The 13,510-nt window shown below is 44.9% G+C and overlaps 1 protein-coding gene across 3 annotated transcripts in view; it reads left to right on the top strand.

Annotated features, from left to right (window-relative positions):
• Positions 1-9,972, top strand: part of LOC132781507 (cytochrome P450 2C18-like) — a 61,904-nt gene extending 51,932 nt beyond the window's left edge. Inside the window, exons 3-8 of one of the 3 annotated variants that reach the window (XM_067463167.1) lie at positions 1,357-1,506; positions 3,150-3,310; positions 4,801-4,977; positions 5,490-5,906; positions 6,464-6,605; positions 9,537-9,965. In XM_067463167.1, coding sequence (XP_067319268.1) covers positions 1,357-1,506; positions 3,150-3,310; positions 4,801-4,977; positions 5,490-5,906; positions 6,464-6,605; positions 9,537-9,718 — 1,229 coding nt within the window. In that variant the 3' untranslated portion in view covers positions 9,719-9,965. Of the gene's footprint in view, positions 1-1,356; positions 1,507-3,149; positions 3,311-4,800; positions 4,978-5,489; positions 5,907-6,463; positions 6,606-9,536 lie in introns of all 3 variants that reach the window. The other 2 variants (XM_067463165.1, XM_067463166.1) reach the window with 2 other exon arrangements.
• The last annotated feature ends 3,538 nt before the right edge of the window (positions 9,973-13,510 follow it).

Raw genomic sequence — 13,510 nt, 5'->3', positions numbered from 1 at the left:
TCTTGTAGTTTGAAGCCATGGCTCCATTGCGTCCTAGTCTCCAAGGAAACAGAAAACAAGCTTGCTCCCTCCTCCTCCCTGTGGCTTCCTCTCACATATTTATACATGGCTATCATCATATCTCCTCTCAGCCTTCTCTTCTTCAGGCTAAACATGCCCAGTTCCCTAAGCTGCTCCTCATAGGGCTTGTTCTCCAGACCCTTGATCATTTGAGTCGCCCTCCTCTGGACACATTCCAGCTTAGAGTCAATATCTCTCTTGAATTGTGGTGCCCAGAATTGGACACAATATTCCTCTGCTCAGTTCTTGAAAGGAGGGGAGGAGAGAGGAGAGGAGATGTTTGTGTTGTCTTTTTATCCAATACATCTGCCCTACCTCTGTGGTGCATCTACACTGAAGAATTAATGTTGCTTTGGGGGATAAGAAGCGGGGAAAAGCAAACAGATCGCCTTGAATCACAGAATCATAGAATCAAAGAGTTGGAAGAGACCTCATGGGCCATCCAGTCCAACCCCATTCTGCCAAGAAGCAGGAATATTGAGCTGGGCCAGCCACAAGAAGTGGGGGAAAAGAAGACAAGGAAGGAATTTCCTCCACTTGCTTTCCCCCGGTTCTTGTCCCTCTGCCTGGGCTTCAAGAAGCAGAGAAAAGCAAGTGGAAGAAATTCCTTCCTTCTCTGCTTTCCCTCCTCCTCTTGTGGCTGGCCCAGCTCAAACCGAGGCAGAGGGATAAGAAGCATGGGGAAAGCAGAGAAGGAAGAAGTTAAATAACCTTGGGAGAAATCCAAACATTAGGGAATATTTCTGAAAAAGAAGATAAATGGTTCAAATTCGGATTTGCCCCTTCCACCTTTCTTGCATGGTTTGAAACTGCTTCGGAAGGCAAAATTTGGAAGTTTTTCTTATGACTTTTCCGATCAACTCTGTCCAACCCTACTGGATTCCTAGAAGCAGGCACGTAGCCAGGGGGGGGGGGGGGGCTCGGGGGGCCTCAGCCCCCCCCCCCCCCGAAATTTTCATGGTGGTTCGCGAAAAGGCCTTACTGGTGCATTATTTAAACTGTTATGTTTATTAATATCATGATTTGATCACCATTCTCAATATATCCCATATGTATGGGGGTATTGGGGTAATGATACAAAAGGTTTGCTAGGCTAGACCCTCTTTCACTCAGACTCAGCCCCCCCCCCCGAAACTCACCCCCCCCGAAACTCCCCCTGAAAATTTTTTAGCCCCCCCCCCCCAAACGAAATCCTGGCTACGGGCCTGCCTAGAAGGGTGGATAATTTATTTGATGCACTTATTAACCGCCATTCTCAGCCCATAATGTGCCTCTGCTATCTCCTTCCCTTTGCAGGGATCATATTCAGCAATGGGGAGAGATGGAAGCAGCTCCGTCGCTTTGCCCTGACCACCCTCCGCAATTTTGGGATGGGGAAGAAGAGCATCGAGGAGAGGATCCGAGAAGAAGCCCAGTATCTCCTGGAACAGCTGCAAGCCACAAAAGGTACGTCAATTGGGTCAACCACCACCACTGTGATTCAGTTATGGTCCTTCTGAGAGCTTCCTTTCTTTTGCCCAAAGGCAGAAAGGTTAGAAACTGGAACCCTTGCATGCATTTTAGTCTTGGGACCCTTTGGGGAACTGTTTTGTCTGTTAGTGACTCCCCATTCGAAAACTCAGCCAGTGTCTCAGAACTTCCCCCCAAGAGCTTGAAGGATCTATGGCCTGATGTTATCTGGAAGCTTTGGGGCGTTTCCCCATTAGAGATGGAGACTGTGCTGGCACGGCTGTGCCAGGAGATTTGAATTCCTTTTCTTGCACTGTTACTTTGCATGAATCTATTTGGGCCATGCATTTTGCGATTGGGTAGCTTTCCCCAGGTTGCAGTCATAGGGCCAACAACCTATCAATCACCGTTAGAGCCTTTAGATCCACCCCTTTCCTCAGGTTTGGAGGGGAAAGGGGACTTTTAGTTCAGTCTCACAGTTTGGAGCCTCACAGCAGGACGTGTGGGCTTTCTCTGCCCCGCCTGCAAAAAGCTTCACCTCTACAGCTTTTGTTGGGGGGAAAAAAGGATAGTTCCACAGCTTTTGCTGGGCAAAAAGGAAAACCTCTACTGCTTTGCTGGAGGAATACATCCAGCTTTTGCTGGGGAAAAAGAAATAGTTCCTACAACCTTAGTGGAGAAACTAAAGGACACCAGCTTGGCAGATCTACAGCAACCATTGCCTGGTAAGGGACCACTCAGGCTACCCATAACGCAGCTTGGAGCCAGGAGTTGGGGCCTCACACGAGCAGGGTTAAGAAAGATTGCCCAAGGAGGGGTTGGGAGGTTTCCCTAAAGAAGATAGGAACAGTTTTTCAAGCAGTTGCCTGTCCCTTGTTGGCAGATCGAGAAAGCTACCAGACTTTTAAGATTATAAAGCATTTAATTCATTTGTTCGAAAATTTAAGATTTAATAAAGAACTTTGTTGAACTTATTTTGATCCTCTACAGAACTTTGTGTTGGGAAACCTATGGGACCCTTTAGCTGAGGCACCCCGGTGTCCCATTGAGCATACAGAAAGCACGGCCTGTAAACAAACATTATCACAGGCCCAGCGTGCGACAGCATAGAGACACCTGGCCAAGTCTGGTATTCCACCCTCTTTAACTGGAATAAAAGGAAGGGGATTATTATCTTCTGAAGAGCCAACATAGACCAATTCTTTGATCATTGGATTTTGACTCTGGAAACCAAGATTCAAATCCATTATTTTAGCTTGCCTGTATTGTTCTCATGGTGATAATGGGGCAAGATGGGTCACTCTTGCTCCAATCTCCTTCCTCTGTTTGGTTTTTGCCCAAGAAGACCTTCAGAGGTTGATCATCCCCTGTTCCTACTTGCACAGAGGAGTGCACAGAGGAGTGCCATCCTTCCATATGGATCTTCGGTCTTGGACCATGGATGGTCAGGGAGATGCTGATATCACCAACCTAAGGGATGGGGCAACTTCATTTGCTGCAGGCAACCTGCTACAGTGTGGATTGGCCACCAAGGCAGCTGATATTGTGTTCTCAGTCTCATAGTCAAATGCCTTGGTATAAGATGAGTGCAGCCAAGCCATGCTCAGGGCACTAAGCCTTGTTGCCACTTGTCTTTCCAGAGCAGCCCTTCGACCCCACTTTCCTGCTCAACTGCGCTACTTCCAACATCATCTGCTCCATTGTCTTTGGAAAACACTATGACTATGATGACAAGAAGTTCCTCGCCATCATGGCCGTAATGAATGAAAACTTTGAGATTGTCAGCTCTCCTTGGGGCCAGGTAGGTCTTCAGCAGTTCAAAATACACTTCTTGATTGTGCAGATTTAGTTTGTTGTGGTATGTAGTACCTCCTTGTACACAGACGGATAATAATTAGGGCTGGGCGGTTTCGTTCGTTAATTTCGTAATTCATTATTAATTCGTTATTTTTTTTATAACGAAGCAATATTGAACCATTCAGGAGCAACTAAAAAACAAAACGAATTTTTTCAATTCGTTTCGTAATTGTTTCGAAATCGATTCATAATGGATTTGAAATCGATTCGTTATTATTTCCGTATGTATGGTGCAAGTTTTATAGTCGTTGTTTGTTTTCTCAGTGAAAAAAAAATAAATTATCACACCAACAGTCAACAACAGAGGGAGAGGGAAGCTTCCTTTCCCATTTGGAGGTTTTTTTTTTTGGGTATTGCGCGATTGCGCCCGCCATTAACGAATCAATTCGTAATTGTTTCGAAATTGATTCGTAATTGATTCGTAATTTACGAAATTTCATAAATATCGAATTTTTTTAAAGGAAAATTTCGGAATTAATTTAAAAATCGAAACGCAAAAACCCCCTAAAAACGAATCGAGTTTAGAAATAATTTTTTCCGTGGTTGCCCAGCCCTAATAATAATAATAATAATAATAATAATTAATAATAATAATAATAATAATAATAATAATAATAATAATTGTATACCCTGCCACCATCCCCCCAAGGGGGACTCGGGTGGCTTACATGGGGACAAGCACAAGAATCAAGATTACACAACAACATGAAAATCAATCAAATAAAAACACAACAAAATCACAACAACAATGACATTAAAACAATATTATGGCTGAAAAACAGAAGAATCAGGCTGGGTCTAGGCTCAAATAGTGCAGTAAGTTCTTAAGTAATGTGGGAGGGAGAAGAACAGAAGGATTCCTAGAAGGGTGAATGAGGAATATCTAGGCAACAGGAGAAATACAGGAGTTGTGATACAATGAGTCTTTGGGGAACTGGGAAACATCTCTTCTACTTTGGAAAATCACATGCATTTCTGCTCACAAAGTAGTTGCAACTGGTGCAAAAAGCTTGGTTCTCCCACTTGGCAGGGAGAGTGGGATTCCTCATTGACATGTTTTGACATATCTATTGCTATCCAACTGGTGAGATGACAAGAGCACCAGAGTACTCTCTAGGGGGGCATCTCCATGGTAAAATGAATGCAGTTTGATACCCCTTTAATTGTGATGGCTCAATACTATAGAGTCCTGCAAGATGTAGTTTGGTGAGGTATCGTCATACCAGGTAAAAACACAAATCCCAGAATTCCATGACATTGAACCATGGCAGCTCAAGTGGTGCCAAAAGGCAGTCATTCTGTAGTGTAGACACATCCCAGGTTCTTCTGTTCTAGAGCCTTTGAAGGACACTTTGCTATCCTTGGGAGACAAGGTCAATTTCCAGCTCTTCGGATGGTGAAGCTCAATCCCTTCCTTCTCCCTTCCTTTTCCAGGTGGCCAACACTTTCCCTTCCTTCATGAATTTGATCCCGGGGCCTCATCACAGAATTGGGACAAACTTGGAAAAAGCCAAGGCGTTTGTCACGGAGGAAATGGAGGCCCACAAGGAGACCCTGGACCCAAGCTCCCCTCGGGATTTCATTGACTGCTTCTTGGTGAAACAGGACCAGGTAAGACCACATTATAGACCCTTCAAGGCAGGAGGAGGTGTTGGAAGTCTGGATCATCCAGGAAGATGGTCTTCTTCTAGGTGGAAACTCTTGACCATCCCCTTGTTCCCCTGTGTTCCTTAGCATTCTTTCAATCAATCAACCAACCAATCAGTCAATCAAGCTTTCAACAAGTTTTTACGCAATAAGGAGAATGGCTAGTGTCAAGCAAGAAGCATTTGCAACAGCAAAAACCATTTTAAGAGTTTTGTGTGATAACATCCTGGATGGTCCACCTTGTTCTTCGTAGACACTTCCCACTTTCCTTCCTCCGTTGAATTGTTTGCATTTCTGCAAAGATTTTGACAGAGACAAGCAATGTCCTTCAAATGTATTTCTTATGTGTCGCCAGATTCTTGACTCCTCCGATGTCTGCATGGACAGATTGTTTTCCACCATTTTTGATCTTTGGTATTATAGATGACTGAATTGAATTAATTTGATCCCACTGCTTCTGATGCATATTTCCCCAGGAAAAGAACAACGAGGCATCTGCGTTCACCACTGAGAACCTGATAAGGTCCACCATTGACTTATTTACAGCAGGGACTGAAACAACCAGCACCACCCTCAGATATGGTCTCCTGATCCTCCAGAAGTACCCAGAGATAGAAGGTAAAACAAATGCAGGTTCTACAGGAGTTCTCCTATGTTTCCTGCATGTTGGTTTCTTGACATTGAGTCTCCTTCGTCTCCTGTCAGAGAAAGTGAGAGAAGAGATTGACCGGGTGGTTGGCCGCTCGCGGTTTCCTTGCATGTCTGACCGTGGAGAGATGCCCTACACGGACTCCGTCATCCATGAGATCCAGAGGTTCATCTCTCTCGTCCCGATGAGTCTTCCCCATTCAGTGGGCAAAGACACACCATTCAGAGGATACACCATCCCCAAGGCAAGGGCCCTCTTTCTACTTCAAGAACTCAACATGATTCTTCTATGAAGAAGGGAATTGGTGCAGCCTATAGATATCACCCATGAGGGCCTCAAAACTGGGGAAGCTTGAGAGGGAAAATGCCATACTTGATCTTTTATAGACCCAAACTAGAAAGTGCTTCCCAGGTCAAAAGCAGTAGAATTGTAGGATCCTAGAGTTGGAAGAGACTATCACCTTCCTCAACCTGGACACTAGACTCCTATTGAGGAAGCCTAGAATCATGTTGGCTTTTTAAGTTGCTGCATCATACTGCTTGAACCCTGCTTGGGAAGGAACTAGTGAAAGAAAAGAGTTGCAGTTTTGGTGAGCCCAATAGCAGCAAGCATAGTTTCAATGCTTATGTAGATGCCATCAAGAGCACCCCCACCCACCCCCCTTGGCCTCCAATGAGCCACACAGAATCTGGCTATGGTTAGGATGCCACAAATTTAAAGAATGTAAAGAATGTGAGGTGTCTGCTTAGTGTGAACTCAATGGTAAACCACTTCTCTCCCTGTATGCATCCTTCTCTGCAGGACACCACCGTGTTTCCTCTGTTGACCTCAGTGCTTTTTGATGGCAAGGAGTTCCCCAATCCCACACAGTTTGACCCACAGCATTTCCTGAACAAGGATGGGACCTTCAGGAAGAGCGACTACTTCATGCCCTTTTCTGCAGGTAAAGATACCACTGCAAGTCTTGGGTGGGTTTTGGGGGGTCCATTCAGGCAAGGAAGAGCAGTGCTCTCTCCATCTCCTGCTGGGTGATCAATCCGACCATAATATACAGAAACATTGGGAGAGAAGGAAGGGCCTTCCCTTGGTCCTCCTCAAGAAGGACTTCTGAGGGTCATAGAATCCTAGAATCCTAGAGTTTGAAGAGACCTGGTGGGTCATCATCCAGTCCAACCCCATCCTGCCAAGAAGCAGGACAATCACTTTCAAAGCACCCCTGACAGATGGCCATCCAGCCTCTGCTTAAAAGCCTCCATAGAAGGAGCCTCCACCACACTTCAGAGTAGAGAGTTCCACTGCCTAACAGCTCTCACAGTCAGGAAGTTCTTCCTCGTGTTCAGGTGGAATCTCCTCTCTTGTAGTTGGAAGCCATTGCTCCATGTCCTAATCTCCAGGGCAGCAGAAAGGAAGCTTTCTCCCTCCTCCCTATGACTTCCAGGTCACAGGGTCACAGTCCAATGCCAGCAGGATTGGTTCCTGGTGTTCTGCATGCTATCCTCCAGTATCATAATTGAATGGCAAGATGCATTGTACACCGTCACCATTGTTTACATGTTATGCACATACCACAAAGCCAAAGAAGGAAGGTTTCCCTGCCTTAGGGAAGTTCGTTGCTGAATCCATTCTGCAAATTTGCAGCAGTTTGGAAACACCATGGCTTCATTCTGCCAAATCCTGGGATTTATAGGTCAAGGAGGAAAAGTCAGATCCCTCCTCCTACATTTTTCTAGTACAGAATATCAAGTCCTTCAACAAGCTTCTGCCGTGCTGAGGATCCCATGGGATGAAGCAATGGAAGCTGAAGTGTATCAACTGCAAGGTGCAGATGCAACCCTTGTCTCTGTTCTGGGCCTGATGTGTTTCATGGTCTTGATCCACAACACATGGGAACTATAAGGCACTTCAGACCTGATGCATGGACCTCCCATGGCAGAGATCAGGAATTCTTTGGCTGCATCTACACTGTAGAATGAATGCAATTTGCCGCCACATGGGTTGCTATGGAATCCTGGGAGTTGTAGCTTGGTGAGGCACCAGCACTCTTAGGCACAGCAGGTTAAATCCCTTGCAAAACTACAACTCTTTGAACTTCATAGCATCGAGCCATGGCAGTTAAGAGTCATAATAAATATAATAATAGTAATAATAATAATAATAATAATAATAATAATAATAGTAATTGTTGAGTTGTGGGTTTTTTCGGGCTGTATGGCCATGCTCTAGAGGCATTCTCTCCTGACGTTTCACCCGCATCTATGGCAGGCATCCTCAGAGGTAGTGAGGTCTCAGACCTCACTACCTCTGAGGATGCTTTCCATAGATGCAGGCAAAATGTCAGGAGAGAATGCCTCTAGAGCATGGCCATACAGCCCGAAAAAACCTGCAACAACCCAGTGATTCCGGCCATGAAAGCCTTCGACAATAATAATTGTTGTTTCCACCTGCATTTATTCTACAATGTATATGCACCCTCTGTGTCTTCCTTGTCTTCTTGCACTTCCATTAAATCAATGACATGCCACAGGATAGAGATACAGAGACACAGGCTAGAATAGTGGTTCTCAACCTGTGGGTCCCCGGGTGCTTTGGCCTACAACTCCCAGGAAACCCAGCCAGTTTACCAACTGTTAGGATTTCTGGGAACTGAAGGCCAAAATATCGGAAGAGCCACAGGTTGAGAACCACTGGGCTAGAGAGACATAAAAGAGAGACAGGCAAGAGAGAGCTTCAGCATTTCCTCTCTCCTTTTATACCCACCTTGTCACCAGTAAAGGACAAATGAGTGATGCAACCTTTTGTCATGAACCTAACAAGTTAAACATGAGCCAACAATGTGATGTGGCGGCAAAAAAAGCCAATGGGATTTTGGCCTGCATCAATAGGAGGAGCCTAGTGTCTAGATCTAAGGAAGTCATGCTCCCCATGCTCTATTCTGCTTTGGTTAGACCACACCTGGAATATTGTGTCCAATTCTGGGCACCACAATTCAAGAGAGATATTGACAAGCTGGAATGTGTTCAGAGGAGGGCGACTCAAATGATCAAGGGTCTGGAGAACAAGCCCTATGAAGAGCGGCTTAGGGAACTGGGCATGTTTAGCCTGAAGAAGAGAAGGCTGAGAGGAGATATGATAGCCATGTATCAATATGTGAGAGGAAGCCACAGGGAGGAGGAGGGAGCAAGCTTGTTTTCTGCTTCCCTGGAGACTAGGACTCAATGGAACAATGGCTTCAAACTACAAGAGAGGAGATTCCATCTGAACACGAGGAAGAACTTCCTGACTGTGAGAGCCATTCAGCAGTGGAACTCTCTGCCCTGGAGGGAGTGTGGTGTAGGCTCCTTCTTTGGAAGCTTTTAAGCAGAGGCTGGATGGCCATCTGTCAGGGGTGATTTGAATGCAATATTCCTGCTTCTTGGCAGAATGGGGTTGGACTGGATGATGGCCCAGGAGGTCTCTTCCAACTCTTTGGTTCTATGATTCTATGATTCTATGAGTGATGCAACCTCTTGTCATGAACCTAACATGACCATGACGTATCCATTTCCGCCTGCCCTTTAGGTATTTCATCATTATCCTCTTAGTCCTTCCACAGGTGTGTTATCACATGTCCATCAGAACTGTATTTTACACATAAACTCAATGCTGAGGCATTTCTGTCTAACATGGTGCAGGTGGTATGAGCAAACTCCTGGGATCTGCCTGTGTGTTGTTGTTTAGTCACAGCAGGAGAGGCTGAGGAGATGGACAATAATAGATGGGACAAAAGGGTGGTCCCATTGACAGCCTCTAAGTGATACAAGACCAAAAGAAATGCTGAAGCATGGCCTGTGACACTTCTCCCTTTGCTTCCCTTCCTTTCTCTTCCTCCTTGCAGGGAAGCGCGTCTGTGCAGGAGAAGGCCTGGCCCGCATGGAGCTCTTCCTGTTCTTGGCCTCCATCCTCCAGAACTTCAGGCTGAAGCCCCTCACAGACCCCCAGGACATCGACATCAAGCCCCACCTGAGCAGCGTGGGCAACGTTCCCCCGAAATATAGGCTCTGCGTCATGCCCCGATGAAGGAATTACACCAGGCCACCATCCATATATGCAGATGGCCAGCGGACCCGACTTCTGTGTATTGTTGAAGGCTTTCATGGCTGGGCTCAGCTTCTGTTTCTGTTCTAAGAGATGTTTACTAGCCCTTCCACTTTGCAGCACAAAGGGATATGTGTCTATGCCTTGCTTTCACTGGGTATTCTTAGGCCAGGGATCCTCAGAGGCGCTGTTCTTCATTCATTCATTCATTCATTCATTCATTCATTCCTCTGAACAAGAGCCTAGAGCAACTCCCCTTCATTGGTGGTCACCTACCTAAGAACTAGTCCATTCTGGACTTGTCCTTGGATGGAACCTTCTGCCTGAAAAGTCCTAGTTTTTCTCAACTTAGCAAAGTGCATGGGGCTCTGCGTCATGCCCCGATGAAGGAATCACACCAGGCCACCATCCATAGGTGCAGATGGCCAGAGGACCCAACTTCTGTTTCTGTTTTAAGAGATGTTTACCAGCCCTTCCACTTCTCAGCACAAGAGTATATGTGTCTATGCCTTGCTTTCACTGGGTTTTCTTAGGCCAGGGATCCTCAGAGGCACTGTTCTTCGCTCATTCATTCGTTCCGCTGAACAAGAGCCTAGAGCAGCTGCCATTCATTGGTGGTCTCCTACCCAAGAACTAACCCGTTCTGGACTCGTCCTTGGATGGAATCTTCTGCCTGAAAAGTCCCAGTTTTTCTCATCTAAGCAAAGTGCATGGAGAAGTTTGTCTCCCCTCTGTTGTAAACACCTCAAAGGCACCAGATACTGGAAGCTCAGCAGGGTCAGCCCCGGTTTGGACTTGAATGGGAGACCACCAACAAACTGCAGGTGATTCCTGGAAAAGTTGTATATGTTGGCATAATGCTAATGAAACATTTGATTATGGTTTTGGACATCTTTCAATTTAGGCAAACTGGGTCTTTGCAGTTGTCCATGCCTATCTATGTAAAATAGTCATTAGAGAGTACTTGGTTGCCTGCTCCCATTCTTGTTTTCTTTTTTATTGATGTAATATCAAGATGTATTTGGGCATACTCTGAAACCATCTTGATCATGAAGATACATTTCTTGCCTTGTAAGGAATCCCCCCCCCCCAAAAAAAATTGGCATTTATTTTTTGCATATGATATGGGGGTGGGAGTAGCTGATGACACTATTGCTGTTAGCTAGATAGACACAGTTCTAGTTAGGAATAGTTTGCATGGATTTTCCTTTGAAAGCATCTTAAACTCGAGTGAATGGCATGTGTTATACTTACTTTGTACAAGTTGCTGTCTACATACGGATCTAGACATGTTCCAGTACTTCTGAACGTTTATTTTTTGATTATATATGAGATTGTGTCGAATAATTAATTAAAAAAATTAAGAAAAAAAAGAAATAGGAGACAAATGTTATATAGAATGTTAATCTATAAGGTTCATCTCAAAAAGGATTAATATGTAAAAGAAAACAATCCTCGTGGTGGTGGGAACTATAAATGTTGTGTATGTATTTATATATATATATATATATATATATATATATATATATATATATAGGAAAGAAATACAAAAAAAAAAGAAAGAAAAAAAACTGCAGGTGTTGCTTCAGAGGAAGGAAGAGGCCAACTCCAAATCAGAGCAGCCTTCCTTGCCTAAGGAAACTCTGTGAAATACACAGGGCTGCTGAAATTTGACAAGTGATTTGAAGCAAAAATATACAACTAAACACTTGCCAGGCACCAGATATAAACAAATGAACATGTTTCTGATGGAGGAATTCCTCATGAATTAAAGAAAATGCATTATCAGCAGAGCAAGGAGAAGGGTCCACGTGTCCTACATATTAGCGAGTTGAGGGCTTGCATGGGAAGCAACAGGAACCTGTTCTTCTTCCACTTGAGAAGCAGTTGACCGAGGGATTCTCTCTTTCCCACAAGAGGCCTTTGGTGCAGTTCTGGCTTCCCTCTGCCTTCTTCTGGGGCCAAAATCCCCACTTAGCTGGGGTTTTGCTCCTTTTAGGCTGAACCCACCTCTCCATGTACCCCAAGTCCATGAATTGGGTGAGACACAAGCTTTTGCTCATTTTCCAGTTCCGTATTCTTGTGTGCCTCCGAGTCATTTCTATGGTGATGACCCCAAGGCAATCCTGTCCAGGCTTTTCTGGGGCTGAGAGAGTGTGACCCAAGGGATTTCCTAGGCTGAGAAGGTTTCCAAAACCACAGTTCAAGGCTCAAACCACTGGAGAGTCCTTTCCCTGCACATTGCACCTCCCCAAAACCACCCCCTCTTCTTCTGGTGTGTATATCAAGGAAAGGATTACATTCTCTTTATTATTATTTTTACCTATGAGCATGTGGCTTAATCCCAGGCCTTTCCAGTCCTGCAAGTTTCCTGATCCCAGTTTGCCTTTCTCCAGCCTGAGCAATTGCACTTTCTTAGCTGCTAGTGTTTGCATTTTGCATGTCTTGTTTGCCATTTTTGGAACTCTTCCAAAGCATGTGTTGTTCTTCCCCAATGCAATTGTTGTATATGCCTTGATTGCCACTTGTTCAATAAAATCCCTGCTTTGGAGATGTCTATGTGAATATGAGATTTTGATTCAAGTTGGCCAAGAATTGCCCTAATGACCAAAGTTGCAATATCCTTGATAGACAGATGTCCTCGGAACGTGCAGGAGTTCATTATATATCTGGCTCTGGGGCCATTCCTGTTGAAAGACCGGATTTTTGAAAAGCACAGGAAAACTGTCCAGAACTGTAATAAAGGGGAACAGGGTCATGATTGCACCACATTCCTCACTTTCATCCTTTGTCATCCATGGGATGAGTTTTTCGTGCCTGTGTCATAGTTTTTCTCCACTTTTTTCAGCCAGTTCCTCACTTCGAATTTCACCTCATCATCATCGCAAAAGTGTTTTCCACCCAGGTGTTCCTTCAGTTTAGTGAACAGATGAGAGTTACTGGGTGCGAGATCAGGGCTGTGAGAGGGGTGGCTTAAAACAGCTCAACCAAATGAAATCAACCACTTTTGTGTTGCATGAGTGGTGTGCGGATGCGCATTGTCATGAAGGTGAGACTCCTGCCATCAGCATCACACGACTTTGTTGTTTATGGCTCTGCAAAGTTTCTTCATGGTCTTACAATATATTCCATACCCGTTTTGTCATATGCTGTCTTGACATTACGCCCTCTCTATAAACTGACACAATTTTGCGGTGAATCGCAGAGCTGTTCATGCCCTTAGCATTTAGGTAGCGTATTACACTATGAACTTCACACTTAAAGGGAAACAGAAAGAGGATGCTTATCTCTAACCTTCACCACAAGGCCAGTCATTGAGCTACTGACGACTGGTGCTGCTCATTTGCTTCTGCTGTCTTCCTGCTACATGGCAGTGAAACCAACTTCCTGTTGGGAATCAACCTGTGTTTGTGTTTCAGGATCCTGATGTGGGAAATGATGAGGGAAATGATAAGGGAAATGATGGTGCTGAGGCTGAAGTACAAGATGGAGATGGTTTGGTCAATGATTTTCAGGCAGACAATGACAGAGAGGCCCCAGTGGAAAGGGCAGATTCTCATGAGAATATCCCTGCTGGGCCTCACAGTGATGGTTCATTCCTTCTCTCTCTGAGCTCTCAAGATTTGGATTTGGAAAACAATCTGACACCTGGGAATTTTAATGAGCAGCCAGATAGGGAGCTGAAGAATAGTCGGCTGGGGATTAGCCAGGATCGATAGCAAACTCAGTGTTTACGTTGCTCTGAAAGGCTTTGTCTGATAAGGGGGGAATGTG

This window comes from Anolis sagrei, chromosome 1 (assembly GCF_037176765.1).
Source record: "Anolis sagrei isolate rAnoSag1 chromosome 1, rAnoSag1.mat, whole genome shotgun sequence".
Lineage (NCBI taxonomy): Eukaryota > Metazoa > Chordata > Lepidosauria > Squamata > Dactyloidae > Anolis > Anolis sagrei.
This window is presented reverse-complemented; position numbering and strand designations above follow the sequence as displayed.